Here is a 16,759-nt window from a genome sequence, read left to right as displayed (position 1 = left end):
CTGAATCTCCTTCAATAAAAATATTATCTAATTAACTATGAAGCTACACACATTTCTCTTCCAAATGCCGTTTGTTGCATGAAGAAGTCTTGACTGCTCCCCGAGTTACAGTATACACTAAAATGGTACCTTCACATATATGTTAACCTCGGCAGCATGATGCATGCATAAACTCATTTCATGCTTGACTCAGTCAACTTGTATTCGTGTTTTCTAGCATCTATATGTGCTTACGTATGTACACATGTGTATGTGGGTGCACATGCACAATTGCGTATATGTGTAAATGTTTGTGTATATGTATATCAAAACATGTGCATACATGTATTTGTGTATGTAAATGTGTTTATGTGCATTTGTACATGTATGTGTAAATGTGTACATATGGGCAGAGATAACGAGTAACAATCTTGAACTGCTACTTTATTTGTTGGAAATAACCGTTAAGAAAGCGTTCAAACTGATTATTCAAAGGTCTAAATCAAACGAGTTTATAAAGGTACTTGACATTTTATTAGGATGTTTAGTATATGCAATATCTATATCTATATCTATATCTAATCTATCTATCCATCTATCTATCTATCTATCTATTTTTACACATACGTGCATTGTTAACAATACATAGCAAGGCTTGTTGGTACACTTCCCCATCAGCTGCCTTTCTGTAGCAAGTTCCTCCTTGAGACGTCCGCTCTGCTTTCTTTTCTGCGACGGAAGTAAACGCCCGCCCTCGAAGGGAGCCACCGTATAAAATGAAACGTTTGATGCCACTCAAAGAGGAACTTGCTACAGGAAGGCAGCAGCAGAGGACAGAGGTGTGAATTGTACCAATCAGCCTTGCTAAGTATTTTTACAATACACACCCTGACACACACACGCACGCAAGCAAGCACGCACGCACGCACGCACACACTCACACACGCACGCACACACACACACACACACACACACACACACACAATCGTCTCATTCTCGAGCGACGAACCTAGAGGGTTAATTGGTGGTGGTGGGGGGGGGGGGGTTGCTGTAATTCTGTGCCAGGTGAGTCACTCCTCGTCATAAACGCTGAATGGCTGGTGAATGCACTGCCAGGAATAAGACAAATCATAGAAATCCATATATATAAATTCACTCGTATACTCAGGTATCAACAACACACCGACATTAATGACTATACATGCAGTGAGGCAAAAGATGTATGCAGAGACCTCTCTCTCAGTTTTTCTCTTTCTTGCTCTTTCTTTCTTTCCCTCTCTCTCTGCCTTTCCTTTCTTTCTCTTTCTCTCTCTCTCATAGTTTTAATTGTTACCAAAGCCGTATTTGATGTCAAAGCTGTACACACACATCCTTTATTGACCATATACAAAACCGAAGACACGAATTCGAACACCGTGTATTTGGGAGAAAAGGTTTCCAATTATCATTAAAAAAATGAAAAAGTTAATTAAAAAAAAAAAAAAAAAACATTTGGTGTGTTTCTTTGTTCTATGGACACATGAAGTAATCTAGAGAGGTATATATCTATAAAATGCGTTATTGATTTCTACCATCTCACACACTGAAGCAATTTCGGTAACCTGCCTTTATATAACATTTTATAATCACTCATATCGCGGTCACACGTGGATTGTCTGTAGAACCTCGCTATCATACTCTGTAATGTGAGTCGATAGGTAATGTGCATGGTCTAGATACTGGTTAGGCAATCTGTGTATTGGGTCATATGGCGTGATGGCTTGGTTCTGCTCTCTCTGGCGATTAAAGCCTTGTGAGAAGAGGGTTCCATTCATTGTTAGGGAGTTTCTATATAAAATAATTGCATTCTTCCATCAGACACACGCATGCACACACGCACAAGCACGCACACACAAATATATACATATATATGTATATATATTTAAGTATGTATGACTATATATCTATATTTATGTCCATCTATCTATCTATCTATATGCATATATATGTATGTATATACATAATCTATATCTATATCTATATATCTATATATATAAATAAAAATATATAAACACATATATGTATGTATATATATATCTTTTATATCAGTGTATAGCGTGATAAACTTCTCTCAAGTGGCTCTTCCCGTGATTTTCAAATTCATTTTAAAATGAGAGTATATATTGATTTGAAAATAAATAAGATTCATCTACAACTTCATCAAGATTCACTAAGTCTAAATTTTAAAAAAAGGAAAGCTTTGTGGGAAAAGAGAGACAAATAATTATATAGGATCCACACTTGTGAATGTTCTCCTAGCCCGGCCGGCTCTCAACTGCCCCTGTCTATATGTGTGTGTTTGTGTGTAGGTGTGTGCAGAGGGGGGGTGGGGGGTCTGTCGGTACATTGCCCCGGTGCCAATGTGGTCTGGGGAGATATTTATCGTGGTCAGAAGTAAGAAACATGAATTATTTTCATTAATATTATTATTTTGTAAGATGATCGATCCCTTCATGATTGACTGCGGAAACAGTAAATTTATCACGACGGCGCAACTGCACATATGTACAGCTTATGTCTTATCTTTAAAGTGGATGAAATAAATTCTAGTCAGCAGGTCATTGCTCTTCTTATAACTTCTGTACAAATAATTAAGAATTAATGTGTCATTCACATGTTTCTGGTGAAAAGTTCATGAATGTGGTATTTCTAAGCTAAGCTAACTTTTTGAATATCTTACAGAAACGGGTCAGCGGTGAGTCGACATAGCAATACTCAACAAACCTTTACTTTGTATATTTTGCAAGATTATACTTTATGTTACTTTTCTTGTAAAATAATGTGTCAGCTGTCTCAGCTCGGTCCTGCCATAACATGTTTGAGGTTAGACTTGGTTGAACACCACCTCTCTAGTTCTGAAATTTAATTATTTTGATTTACATTTCTCTGAGCTACATCGCCTATTTGTATTTATTGTATTTGCAAATTCCGAACTCTCTCTATGAAATCCGTCGAAGCTTTCGAAGGCCATAATACAGTGGGATTTGCCGTCCTGAAACGACCAGGGAATTTAGGGTCCGGGCTAATAGCAGCAATACGAAACGATTCAATGATAATGGGATAGGGGCTAACCCATAGTTTTTGGTACGTTGCGATATCGTACAGATATCGCAACGTACCAAAAATGGAGATGGAGAATATAATCTTACTTATTAAAGATAACAATGTTATTTGTATTGTTTTTTGTTAGCGCGATTTAGAACCCAAAAAGTAGTGTTAAAATAGTTAAACAGATCAAGAAACGGAAATAATAAACATTTAAGATAGCTGTAATATTTGATCAAACACACACACAAACACACACACACATACACACACAAACACACACACACACACACACACAAACACACACACAATTGGTTTGTTATTTTTGTGTATCCATCTTATATATAACACTTATCAGATCAATATATCAATCTCCTAGTTATTAATATTGCTTCACGACTCCCTTGAATTCAGGTGTCTTCAACAAGTGTTCAGAACAACGACTAAGCTTACTCACCAGAGTCTGCAAGCCAGTATCAGTCGTAAATTTCCAACATAAGGAACGTCCAGCTGCTCTCTCGGGAAGTGCAATGAGAATTACGACAATAAGTAGTAAGTTGGCGTATGGAAACCACTATACAGTATATGCAGTATGTGTTTGTGTGTGTGTAAATATATAAAATTCTGGACTCCGACCCCCTTGGTTCCGGGTTCAAATCTCCGCCGCGACAGTTGCAAAACGACTTCACGCCGGCCGGTGTCTCAAACTGAGAAAACACCATATCGCCTTAGTGGGTCAGACGCAGGTGTTGTAGGGGAAGCATTAAGAGAAGCCAAGGTCCTGCAGTGGAATGAAAATCTGGAGAATAATAACAATGACAACGCTAATATTAACAGTAGTAAATATATATATATATATATATATATATATATATATATATGTGTGTGTGTGTGTATGTGTGTGTATGTGTGTGTACATATATATAAATATATATATATAAAATAATAAATATATAATGTATATATATTTATTGATATATATATATACACACACACATTTATATATGTATATATGTGTGTGTGTATATATATATATATATATATATTTATAAATTAATATATATATATTGTGATGCATATAAAATTAGATCTAACTTCATGTAGTACTACTTATGTGTAGGAAACACTTTGAACATCAAGTATGATATATTATAATGCCAGATTATCTACATGTGCACAAATTAGATATATAATGAATAAATAACGTAACGCCAGATAACAATGAATATATATGTATATATAATATATATATAATATCTATCTATCTATCTATATATATATATCAGTAATTTAGAGTGGTAGCGAGGGTGTTCCCAGTCGAGCTAGAATTCCAGAGTGAAAATGTCTTCTTCTTTATGGTTAGTCTGACACTCGGTGCTTACCGTGGCGGCGGGATTGCCAGGAGGCGCTCCTGCCGCCATGGTGTAAGCATTTCGCATAGCCTCTTTACCAGCACGGCGGCTGTTGTGGGCGGTCCCTGTCTCAGGAATTGTGTATGGTCACAATTTTCTAAGTAGTGGACTAGTGTGGCGTTCGGCTCGCCGCAGTGCTTGCAGCGCCTTTCATCACGTTCGAATAATCTGCCATGCACAGTGGTAACCTAGGCGCATTCTGTGAAGAATGACTTCGGTACCTCTGTTGCTTACTTCAGAGAGTGCCAGTGGTTCATAGCCTGTGACGTCTGAGTACCAGCTGGCCGAGGGGGAGGTTCTCGTTTCCTCTCTGCGGAGCTGCCGTGGGAAGGTACGACCAACCAAGGCACACTTCTCCATAAGTAATTTTCGGCTCGGTTTTATCGTCATGGGATTTGGGGGCATACCCCTGCCAGCGACGGCTAGTCTGTCAGCAAGCTCGTTCCCTCTGATGCCGATGTGGCTTGGGACCCAGTTGATGATAATTCTTCTACCCTGAGCAAGAATTCTCTGTGCCATTGTGAGAATCGTGGTCAGTAGGTAGATGTTGTCTATGGGTGAGCTGAGCTGAAGACAGTCAATGGCTGCCATGGAGTCTGTGTGTATGACTACGTGTCCTTAGGGACGCGTGGCCTAGGGCTCCCATGATTGCAACTGCCTCTGCCTGTAGCGAGGAGGCGTTGTCTGTTACCGTCATGGATCGCGTGGCGTCCCTTGCTGCAAAGCCGGCGCCTGCAGTGTGGCTCAAGGGATCGACCGATCCATCCGTGTAGTATGTTCTACTACCCGGAGGAGTGATGGCTGCAATGACCCTGTGGGCTTCTGCCTTTAGGCTAGGCATGGGGTATAGGCTCTTTTTCATTGACAGGCTCATTATGTTGAACTCTATCAGGCTCAGTGCCCACGGCAGGGCTTCGGCAAAGTCGGGATGGGGGGAGTCCATGCCCTTAGCAAGAAGCTGTTCTTTAAGCTGATGGCGTATCAACACCCTGGCTGTATGAGACAGCCAGGAGTTGTTCGCAAAGAGCTCGTTGTCTTGTTCGAGGCGTCTGACTATTTTTTGTCTTAGGACTTGTGTTCCTGGGAGCCTGGATGACCTTTGACAGGAATTGTGTTGCCATTAGATCGATTCGTGAGTCCAGGGGGAGAAGGTTTGCCTCCATCAGGAGGTTGAGGACCTTCGTCCAGCTCGGGGCACCCAGAATGATCCTGGCAGCTTCATTTTGGACTGTCTTTAATTTGTCTGTGTGCTTTTTCTTTGCGGCAATTAGAGCGACTGAGGCATAGTCCACAATGGGCCGGACAGCATGTACATAGAATGATCTTAGTACTTTGTGTCTGGCCCCTATGTGTCTCCCAGTCATTGCTCTCATGACAGACAGTCTTGCTTTGGTTCAGTCCACCAGGCACTGGACCTCCTTCTGGAAGGAGAGGGTCCGATCTATCCTTACCCCAAGGTATAGGTAGTCCTGGACCCATTCCAATTCCACTTCCTGGATTTTCAGTCTTGTGCCTCGAACTCTCTGTCTCAGAGCCATGGCTTTGGATTTGGCTGCAGAAATCTTTAGTCCTGTCCTACAACACTCCTCTGACACGAGGTCCAGACAACGCTGGGCTTTATTCTGGCTGCGTGGTCCAGTGGAGGTGATAGCGAGATCGTCTGCATACGAGATGATCTTGCACCCCACTGGGAGGTTTATGTTGAGGATGCAGGATATTTAAGTGTTAAATAGGGCTGGACTGAGAACCCCACCCTGTGGTGTTCCATTTTCGAGCGGCATGTGCTGTGATAGGTGACCCTGGAATTTGACATTGGCAGTCCTGTTCCTGAAGTAGTCACCTATCCAAGCCAAGATTTTTCCTCTGATTCCTTTCAGTTCAAAAGCCTTCTCCAGGTCAAGGAATACCACCACAGCTGGGCCCTTGCTGATTGTGCTTAAGAGCGTGGCTATGCTGTGTGCTGTGCCCAGGCCCCTTGTGAACACGTGGAGGTGTTCGTGCGGGGGTCCCATTTTCCATTGGAGCCGGTTTAGTACCATCCTCTCGGCCGTCTTGGCCAGGGAGCTGAGCAGAGAGATAGGGCAGTACTTTGGTTTTGGACGGGAACTATGGTAGCCCTCTTCCAACTCTGGGGTAGAGTAGAAGTTTCCCAGGACTTGTTGATGAGTTGCAAGAGTGCAAGCTCACCTGCTAGTCCTAGGTGAGAGATAATGGGGTACGAGATCCCATCAGAACTGGAACTGGATATATAGGCTTTCCTTAGTTCCCTCAGAGAAAAGATAACGTCTGAGTTTTCGGGTTCGGCTGCCCTTCCTCTGATCTGAGCGTGTCTGTCTGGTTGTAGATGCTCTTGTCTTGCCCTCAGCTCGGCTGGCAGACTGTTGCTGCTCGTTCTCGCAGAGAACTCGTGCGCCAGTCTGTTGGCCTCTGCTTGGGGGTCGTGATGGGTGCACCTCAGGGCTGAGTGGCTGGTAGCCCGCTTGACCCGTTGCCACAGCTCTGAAAGGGTGGTTTGGTGGCTCGAAGGACTCACACCATTCCAGCCACTTTTCCTGCCTGACTCTGTTGGCAGTTTCCTTGGCGTCTGTGACAGCCTCCCTTAGTAGGGATAAGTTGTCAGGGGTTCTTTGCCTTCGGAATAGTTTTCGGCACATGTTCACCCTGTGGTTGACCTCCCTGATCTCGTCGTTGAAGTACCAGCCGTCTTTATGACTCCTGGACCCAGGCCGAGTTTTGGGTATGGTCTGTGAGGCTGCTTCATTAATGGCCTTTAGCAGGCTAGCTTCGAGCACTTCCACATTTTCGCTTTGTGGGGGATCATTGCATCTCAGACAGAGGGCCAAGGCGTTTTGAAACGCCTGCCAGTTGACCTTGTCTGTTTTCCATCTTGGATTCGGTCTTAGGATTTCGGCTGGGCCAGCATCCATGAGGGTAGTTATAGTGCCGTAATGGTCACTTGTGACGGTTTCATCGACACGCCAGCCAATCCTCCCCACCAGAGTCGCAGTGGGCAGGGTGAGGTCTAGGACACCTCCTCTGACATGCGTTGGCTCTTGTTTGTTGAGGAGAGCGATCTCAGGGAATGTTTCTAGCACGTCGGCTATGTGATAGCCGGCCGCATCCGGTGCCCGGCAGGGAGCCAGGATGAGGTGGTGTGCATTGAAGTCTCCACCTATGATCACTCGGTCGTGTGCAGCAGAAGCACAGACCTGGCTGATGTCTAAGCTTCTACAGTCTGGCCGTCTGTACACGTACAGTTTGAGGGGCCCCCCGGCCAGGTGAACCTCGACGGTAAGGGATTCAACATCGTCTCCACAGTGCGATGCATCGGCTATTGCGGAGCAGGGGATTGTTGCTCTCACAAGGGTGATCAAGCCTCTCTTGCCAGGTGTTCGTGGCAGTGTGAAGACATGATACCCTGAGAAGCGAACAGTGTCCACTGTTAATGTCTCCTGGAGCATGACAATGTCAATGTTCCTTGATCGCACTACTGCTTGGAGAAAAGCGTTCTTTGCAGAGAAGCTATTGATGTTGTAGGATGCTTAGATGGTGTGTCATGATGTTACTCAGTGATAGTTACATCAGAGACATTGTCGGAGTCTGACAACTCCATTGCGAGGTCCTCGCTGGTTGAGGGCTCCTCGTCTTTTGTCAGGCTATCCTTGGGTCCACTGGGGGGTGGAGAGCCTTTGGTAGCTCTGACTTTGGTTGGTTCGGCTTTTCTCTCAGGCTTTTTCTTGGCTGGCCTTGCCTGGGCAAGGTCAGCGTGGTCTGGCTCTGGCTGCACAGATTCAGCCTGTTTTGGCTCTGCCTGTGAAGGCATGGCCTGGTTTGGTATGGGAGGGGAGTTTCGTCCTGGGATGAGGGTGGGGCTGGTTTTGCTCTATCCAGCTTTCTTCCCTTCAGGGCTGCCACAGTCTGGGTCATTGCCGTCATGGCGACCGAAACTGTCTTCTCAGCCTCCTCACTCGACCTCCCCAGGGGTGTTGCTACTGCTGAGACAACAGCAGTCAACAGGAGAGTCATATCGTCCTCGTCAAAGAGGAGATGATCATCTGTTGGGGAGGTTTTTGTGGTACTCTTAGAACCATTTTTCTTTAGGTTCTTTTTCTTTGGCATTGTCGGAAACTCCTTTTTGTTGGAGACATCCGGTGTCGGCTGGGGGGCGGCTTCCTTCCTCTTAGGAGGTCGGGAGGCCTTTTCGCTTTTGTTCCTCCCCCAGACATGGGTGCCCGGTGGGGCAGGAACAAAGTCTGGTCGCTTTTGAGCAACCTCTTGTCGCCTGAGGGCCGCCTCTTTCCTGACAGAGCAAGTCAGGCTCCAGGCATGATGCTTCTTGGCACAGTTGGGACATTTGGCTGTTGTGTCCCTCTTTTCCTCTTTGTATGCCTTGAGGCATACCTCTGTGTTGTGTGCCTTGCTACAGACAACACATTTAGGCTTGGCTGTACAGTTAGCCTGGTGGTGACCGTATTTTTGGCACTTGAAACACCGAAGTGGTTCTGGCACATACGTTCGAAGGTTGTAGGTGCCCCAGTTACCCAGATCAAGGGTAGTGGTTGGGGCACCTTTCATGGTCACCAGGACTTGCCTGGTTGGAGTCTTCCCCTTCGACATTCGGGAAGCCTGCACGACCTGTGGGTGTGAAGCGATCAGCTCCACATCGTACGAGACTGAGAAGCCAAGTAGCACCATCTTGGTTTTCTTTTCCTCAGGACTTAGTGGGGAAAGACTCACTTTTCTCCCATCGGCTAGCTCCTTCGTTTCCCGGAGGAAATTCAGAGTAGCTTGATCTTTGGGCATTATGATCATGCCCTGATCTCGGGCGACCCGGATCGACAACCGGATTTTCCATTGCAACTCCAATGCCCTGACCAATTGGTAGGCATTATCGAAGCCTTCGGGTTTAGCTAACACTTTGAACTGGGCGAAGCATTTAGGGGGTCCTGACTCTTCATCAGAGTCGGTCTCCATCCTCGGACGCTTCGGCCCGCCCTTTCGGCTTTCGGGCTTGTTTGTGGGGGCAGCAGCTGATACGGCTGGTTCAGCCTGCTCTCCCCTCTCAATCGGGGGTGCCGTCTGAGAACTCAGGGGCCTCCCTGGCTTAGCTGTTGGCCTGGAGAGGCCAGCTCGCGAGTCAAGATGTTTGACTATTCGGTGGACAGACCCATTGGCTTCGGTCTTGTCCACCTTAGCAGCAGGGGTGACAGTGTCATTCTGTGCATGGGGCTTTCTTTTGCCACCAGAAGGCACATATGGCTTCATGGTGACTGCCATGGTCTGGGCCTTGTGCGGTTCATCAACATTTTTATCAATCTGTGGGGGGTGTTGGTTATTTTTTTCCATATAGAGGTAAGTGCTTCATCCTCTCACGCCCCCACCCACCACAGAGTCCAACAAGGGGAAGCTGAGTGTCAGAACCAGTGCCAGCAACAGGAGTGATGAGACGATATACACAGCCAATAGCCATTGTGACGGCGCTCACGGACCATTGTGAATGCCAATGGCGGCATGATTGCTTGACCCTAGCCTCCCGGGGGAGACCAGTCGATTGACCGTGACCGGGGCGGGATCAGGCCGCCTGTCTTGCTGGAATAGAGGACCAAAGAGGCGTGTTGCTAGCCGCAGGGCGTACTCGTTCACGGCATCGCTCAACCTCCAGGACTCCCGTCTCCACAGCGCACAAGGCTGCCACGCACGGCAAATGCGTGGGTAGGTGAAAACCCCTGGGGAGAGACCAGAGGGGATACCCTTTCCACCTACGAGACATCATTGTTTGGAGCCCTTTTGCTCAGCCCTCTGAAGCAGCCACCCATAGGTTGCTTCACCGCAGTGAGGGAAGAGGAGTTTTGCACTTTTACCAGGCAGTTCCTTTCATCCCTCTGAAGCAACCACCCAAAGGTTGTTTCACCTCATGAGGAAGGAAAGGACCTGTGTCTTTTCAAAGTAGTTCCCCCTTCCCTCTGAAACAGCCACCCAAAGACTGTTTCACCTCAGTGAGGGAAGGGAGGTTTTGCGTTCTTGTCAGGCACTTCCCTTCGTTCCCCTGAAGCAACCACCCAAAGGTTGTTTCATCTTAGTGAGGAAGGAAAGGACCTGTGTCTTTTCAAAGGGATCCCTCCTTCCCTCTGAGACAGCCACCCAAAGGCTGCCTCACCTCAGTGAGGGAAGGGGGGTTTTGCACTTTTGCCAGGCAGTTCCTTTCATCCCTCTGAAGCAACCACCCAAAGGTTGTTTCACCTCAGTGAGGAAGGAAAGGACCTGTGTCTTTTCAAAGTAGTCCCCCCTTCCCTCTAAAACAGCCACCCAAAGGCTGTTTCACCTCAGTGAGGGAAGGGAGGTTTTGCGTTCTTGCCAGGCAGTTCCTTACATTCCTCTGAAGCAACCACCCAAAGGTTGTTTCACCTCAGTGAGGAAGGAAAGGACCTGTGTCTTTTCAAAGGGATCCCTCCTTCCCTCTGAGACAGCCACCCAAAGGCTGTTTCACCTCAGTGAGGGAAGGGAGGTTTTGCACTTTTGCCAGGTAGCTCCTTTCATCCCTATGAAGCAACCACCCAAAGGTTGTTTCACCTCAATGAGGAAGGAAAGGACCTGTGTCTTTTCAAAGGGATTCCTGCTTCCCTCTGAGACAGCCACCCAAAGGCTGTTTCACCTCAGTGAGGAAGGAAAGGACCTGTGTCTTTTCAAAGGGATCCCTCCTTCCCTCTGAGACAGCCACCCAAAGGTTGTTTCATCTCAGTGAGGGAGGAAAGGACCTGTCTTTTTGAATTCCTCTTCCCTCTGAAACAGCCACCCAAAGGTTGTTTCACCTCAGTGAGGAAGGAAAGGACCTGTGTCTTTTCAAAGGGATTCCTGCTTCCCTCTGAGACAGCCACCCAAAGGTTGTTTCACCTCAGTGATGGAAGAGGAGTCCAGCGCCTTTCAAGGAAGTTTCTTCAACCCTCAGAAACAGCCACCCAAAGGCTGTTTCACCTCAGTGAGGGAAGGGAGGTTTTGCACTTTTGCCAGGCAGTTCCTTTCATCCCTCTGAAGCAACCACCAAAGGTTGTTTCATCTTAGTGAGGAAGGAAAGGACCTGTGTCTTTTCAAAGGGATCCCTCCTTCCCTCTGAGACAGCCACCCAAAGGTTGTTTCATCTTAGTGAGGAAGGAAAGGACCTGTGTCTTTTCAAAGGGATCCCTCCTTCCCTCTGAGACAGCCACCCAAAGGCTGCCTCACCTCAGTGAGGGAAGGGAGGTTTTGCACTTTTGCCAGGCAGTTCCTTACATTCCTCTGAAGCAACCACCCAAAGGTTGTTTCACCTCAGTGAGGGAAGGGGGGTTTTGCACTTTTGCCAGGCAGTTCCTTACATTCCTCTGAAGCAACCATCCAAAGGTTGTTTCATCTCAGTGAGGGAGGAAAGGACCTGTCTTTTTGAATTCCTCTTCCCTCTGAAACAGCCACCCAAAGGTTGTTTCATCTCAGTGAGGGAGGAAAGGACCTGTCTTTTTGAATTCCTCTTCCCTCTGAAACAGCCACCCAAAGGTTGTTTCATCTTAGTGAGGAAGGAAAGGACCTGTGTCTTTTCAAAGGGATCCCTCCTTCCCTCTGAGACAGCCACCCAAAGGTTGTTTCACCTCAGTGAGGGAAGGGGGGTTTTGCACTTTTGCCAGGCAGTTCCTTTCATCCCTCTGAAGCAACCATCCAAAGGTTGTTTCACCTCAGTGAGGGAAGGGAGGTTTTGCGTTCTTGCCAGGCAGTTCCTTTCATCCCTCTGAAGCAACCACCCAAAGGTTGTTTCACTCAGTGAGGGAAGGGGGGTTTTGCACTTTTGCCAGGCAGTTCCTTACATTCCTCTGAAGCAACCACCCAAAGGTTGTTTCACCTCAGTGAGGAAGGAAAGGACCTGTGTCTTTTCAAAGGGATTCCTGCTTCCCTCTGAGACAGCCACCCAAAGGTTGTTTCATCTTAGTGAGGAAGGAAAGGACCTGTGTCTTTTCAAAGGGATTCCTGCTTCCCTCTGAGACAGCCACCCAAAGGTTGTTTCACCTCAGTGAGGGAAGGGGGGTTTTGCACTTTTGCCAGGCAGTTCCTTACATTCCTCTGAAGCAACCATCCAAAGGTTGTTTCATCTTAGTGAGGAAGGAAAGGACCTGTGTCTTTTCAAAGTAGTCCCCCTTCCCTCTAAAACAGCCACCCAAAGGCTGCCTCACCTCAGTGAGGGAAGGGAGGTTTTGCACTTTTGCCAGGCAGTTCCTTACATTCCTCTGAAGCAACCACCCAAAGGTTGTTTCATCTTAGTGAGGAAGGAAAGGACCTGTGTCTTTTCAAAGGGATCCCTCCTTCCCTCTGAGACAGCCACCCAAAGGTTGTTTCATCTCAGTGAGGGAGGAAAGGACCTGTCTTTTTGAATTCCTCTTCCCTCTGAAACAGCCACCCAAAGGTTGTTTCACCTCAATGAGGAAGGAAAGGACCTGTGTCTTTTCAAAGTAGTCCCCCTTCCCTCTAAAACAGCCACCCAAAGGTTGTTTCACCTCAGTGAGGGAAGGGGGGTTTTGCACTTTTGCCAGGCAGTTCCTTACATTCCTCTGAAGCAACCACCCAAAGGTTGTTTCACCTCAGTGATGGAAGAGGAGTCCAGCGCCTTTCAAGGAAGTTTCTTCAACCCTCAGAAACAGCCACCCAAAGGCTGCCTCACCTCAGTGAGGGAAGGGAGGTTTTGCACTTTTGCCAGGCAGTTCCTTACATTCCTCTGAAGCAACCATCCAAAGGTTGTTTCATCTTAGTGAGGAAGGAAAGGACCTGTGTCTTTTCAAAGGGATTCCTGCTTCCCTCTGAGACAGCCACCCAAAGGCTGTTTCACCTCAGTGATGGAAGAGGAGTCCAGCGCCTTTCAAGGAAGTTTCTTCAACCCTCAGAAACAGCCACCCAAAGGCTGCCTCACCTCAGTGAGGGAAGGGAGGTTTTGCACTTTTGCCAGGCAGTTCCTTACATTCCTCTGAAGCAACCACCCAAAGGTTGTTTCACCTCAATGAGGAAGGAAAGGACCTGTGTCTTTTCAAAGTAGTCCCCCTTCCCTCTAAAACAGCCACCCAAAGGTTGTTTCATCTCAGTGAGGGAGGAAAGGACCTGTCTTTTTGAATTCCTCTTCCCTCTGAAACAGCCACCCAAAGGTTGTTTCATCTTAGTGAGGAAGGAAAGGACCTGTGTCTTTTCAAAGGGATTCCTGCTTCCCTCTGAGACAGCCACCCAAAGGTTGTTTCATCTTAGTGAGGAAGGAAAGGACCTGTGTCTTTTCAAAGGGATCCCTCCTTCCCTCTGAGACAGCCACCCAAAGGTTGTTTCACCTCAGTGAGGGAAGGGAGGTTTTGCACTTTTGCCAGGCAGTTCCTTACATTCCTCTGAAGCAACCACCCAAAGGTTGTTTCACTCAGTGAGGGAAGGGGGGTTTTGCACTTTTGCCAGGCAGTTCCTTACATTCCTCTGAAGCAACCACCCAAAGGTTGTTTCATCTTAGTGAGGAAGGAAAGGACCTGTGTCTTTTCAAAGGGATCCCTCCTTCCCTCTGAGACAGCCACCCAAAGGTTGTTTCATCTCAGTGAGGGAGGAAAGGACCTGTCTTTTTGAATTCCTCTTCCCTCTGAAACAGCCACCCAAAGGTTGTTTCATCTTAGTGAGGAAGGAAAGGACCTGTGTCTTTTCAAAGGGATCCCTCCTTCCCTCTGAGACAGCCACCCAAAGGTTGTTTCATCTCAGTGAGGGAGGAAAGGACCTGTCTTTTTGAATTCCTCTTCCCTCTGAAACAGCCACCCAAAGGTTGTTTCATCTTAGTGAGGAAGGAAAGGACCTGTGTCTTTTCAAAGTAGTTCCCCCTTCCCTCTGAAACAGCCACCCAAAGGCTGCCTCACCTCAGTGAGGGAAGGGAGGTTTTGCACTTTTGCCAGGCAGTTCCTTTCATCCCTCTGAAGCAACCACCCAAAGGTTGTTTCACCTCAGTGAGGGAAGGGAGGTTTTGCACTTTTGCCAGGCAGTTCCTTACATTCCTCTGAAGCAACCACCCAAAGGTTGTTTCATCTCAGTGAGGGAGGAAAGGACCTGTGTCTTTTCAAAGGGATTCCTGCTTCCCTCTGAGACAGCCACCCAAAGGTTGTTTCATCTTAGTGAGGAAGGAAAGGACCTGTGTCTTTTCAAAGGGATTCCTGCTTCCCTCTGAGACAGCCACCCAAAGGTTGTTTCATCTCAGTGAGGGAGGAAAGGACCTGTGTCTTTTCAAAGGGATTCCTGCTTCCCTCTGAGACAGCCACCCAAAGGTTGTTTCATCTCAGTGAGGGAGGAAAGGACCTGTCTTTTTGAATTCCTCTTCCCTCTGAAACAGCCACCCAAAGGTTGTTTCACTCAGTGAGGGAAGGGAGGTTTTGCGTTCTTGCCAGGCAGTTCCTTTCATCCCTCTGAAGCAACCATCCAAAGGTTGTTTCATCTTAGTGAGGAAGGAAAGGACCTGTGTCTTTTCAAAGGGATTCCTGCTTCCCTCTGAGACAGCCACCCAAAGGTTGTTTCATCTCAGTGAGGGAGGAAAGGACCTGTCTTTTTGAATTCCTCTTCCCTCTGAAACAGCCACCCAAAGGTTGTTTCATCTTAGTGAGGAAGGAAAGGACCTGTGTCTTTTCAAAGTAGTCCCCCTTCCCTCTAAAACAGCCACCCAAAGGTTGTTTCATCTTAGTGAGGAAGGAAAGGACCTGTGTCTTTTCAAAGTAGTCCCCCTTCCCTCTAAAACAGCCACCCAAAGGTTGTTTCACCTCAGTGAGGGAAGGGAGGTTTTGCACTTTTGCCAGGCAGTTCCTTACATTCCTCTGAAGCAACCATCCAAAGGTTGTTTCATCTTAGTGAGGAAGGAAAGGACCTGTGTCTTTTCAAAGGGATTCCTGCTTCCCTCTGAGACAGCCACCCAAAGGCTGCCTCACCTCAGTGAGGAAGGAAAGGACCTGTGTCTTTTCAAAGGGATCCCTCCTTCCCTCTGAGACAGCCACCCAAAGGCTGCCTCACCTCAGTGAGGAAGGAAAGGACCTGTGTCTTTTCAAAGGGATCCCTCCTTCCCTCTGAGACAGCCACCCAAAGGTTGTTTCACCTCAGTGAGGGAAGGGAGGTTTTGCACTTTTGCCAGGCAGTTCCTTACATTCCTCTGAAGCAACCACCCAAAGGTTGTTTCATCTCAGTGAGGGAGGAAAGGACCTGTCTTTTTGAATTCCTCTTCCCTCTGAAACAGCCACCCAAAGGCTGCCTCACCTCAGTGAGGGAAGGGGGGTTTTGCACTTTTGCCAGGCAGTTCCTTACATTCCTCTGAAGCAACCACCCAAAGGTTGTTTCACCTCAGTGAGGGAAGGGAGGTTTTGCACTTTTGCCAGGCAGTTCCTTTCATCCCTCTGAAGCAACCACCCAAAGGTTGTTTCATCTTAGTGAGGAAGGAAAGGACCTGTGTCTTTTCAAAGTAGTCCCCCTTCCCTCTAAAACAGCCACCCAAAGGTTGTTTCACCTCAATGAGGAAGGAAAGGACCTGTGTCTTTTCAAAGTAGTCCCCCTTCCCTCTAAAACAGCCACCCAAAGGCTGTTTCACCTCAGTGAGGGAAGGGAGGTTTTGCACTTTTGCCAGGCAGTTCCTTACATTCCTCTGAAGCAACCACCCAAAGGTTGTTTCATCTCAGTGAGGGAGGAAAGGACCTGTCTTTTTGAATTCCTCTTCCCTCTGAAACAGCCACCCAAAGGTTGTTTCATCTCAGTGAGGGAGGAAAGGACCTGTCTTTTTGAATTCCTCTTCCCTCTGAAACAGCCACCCAAAGGTTGTTTCACCTCAGTGATGGAAGAGGAGTCCAGCGCCTTTCAAGGAAGTTTCTTCAACCCTCAGAAACAGCCACCCAAAGGCTGTTTCACCTCAGTGATGGAAGAGGAGTCCAGCGCCTTTCAAGGAAGTTTCTTCAACCCTCAGAAACAGCCACCCAAAGGTTGTTTCATCTTAGTGAGGAAGGAAAGGACCTGTGTCTTTTCAAAGGGATCCCTCCTTCCCTCTGAGACAGCCACCCAAAGGTTGTTTCATCTCAGTGAGGGAGGAAAGGACCTGTGTCTTTTCAAAGGGATTCCTGCTTCCCTCTGAGACAGCCACCCAAAGGCTGTTTCACCTCAGTGAGGAAGGAAAGGACCTGTGTCTTTTCAAAGGGATTCCTGCTTCCCTCTGAGACAGCCACCCAAAGGTTGTTTCACTCAGTGAGGGAAGGGGGGTTTTGCACTTTTGCCAGGCAGTTCCTTTCATCCCT

The 16,759-nt window shown here is 47.2% G+C and overlaps 1 protein-coding gene across 1 annotated transcript in view; it reads left to right on the top strand.

The window, feature by feature from the left end:
- Positions 1–2,378: 2,378 nt before the first annotated feature.
- LOC125034949 (beta-1,3-galactosyltransferase 5-like) overlaps positions 2,379–16,759 on the top strand; it is a 24,425-nt gene continuing 10,044 nt past the window's right edge. Inside the window, exons 1-2 of the mRNA XM_047626995.1 lie at positions 2,379–2,412; positions 3,478–3,615. Coding sequence (XP_047482951.1) covers positions 2,379–2,412; positions 3,478–3,615 — 172 coding nt within the window. The remainder of the gene's footprint in view (positions 2,413–3,477; positions 3,616–16,759) is intronic.

This window comes from Penaeus chinensis, chromosome 19 (genome assembly GCF_019202785.1).
Source record: "Penaeus chinensis breed Huanghai No. 1 chromosome 19, ASM1920278v2, whole genome shotgun sequence".
Classification (NCBI taxonomy): Eukaryota; Metazoa; Arthropoda; class Malacostraca; order Decapoda; family Penaeidae; genus Penaeus; species Penaeus chinensis.
The sequence above is the reverse complement of the archived record's forward strand: the minus strand, read 5'-3'. Positions and strand labels throughout refer to the sequence as shown.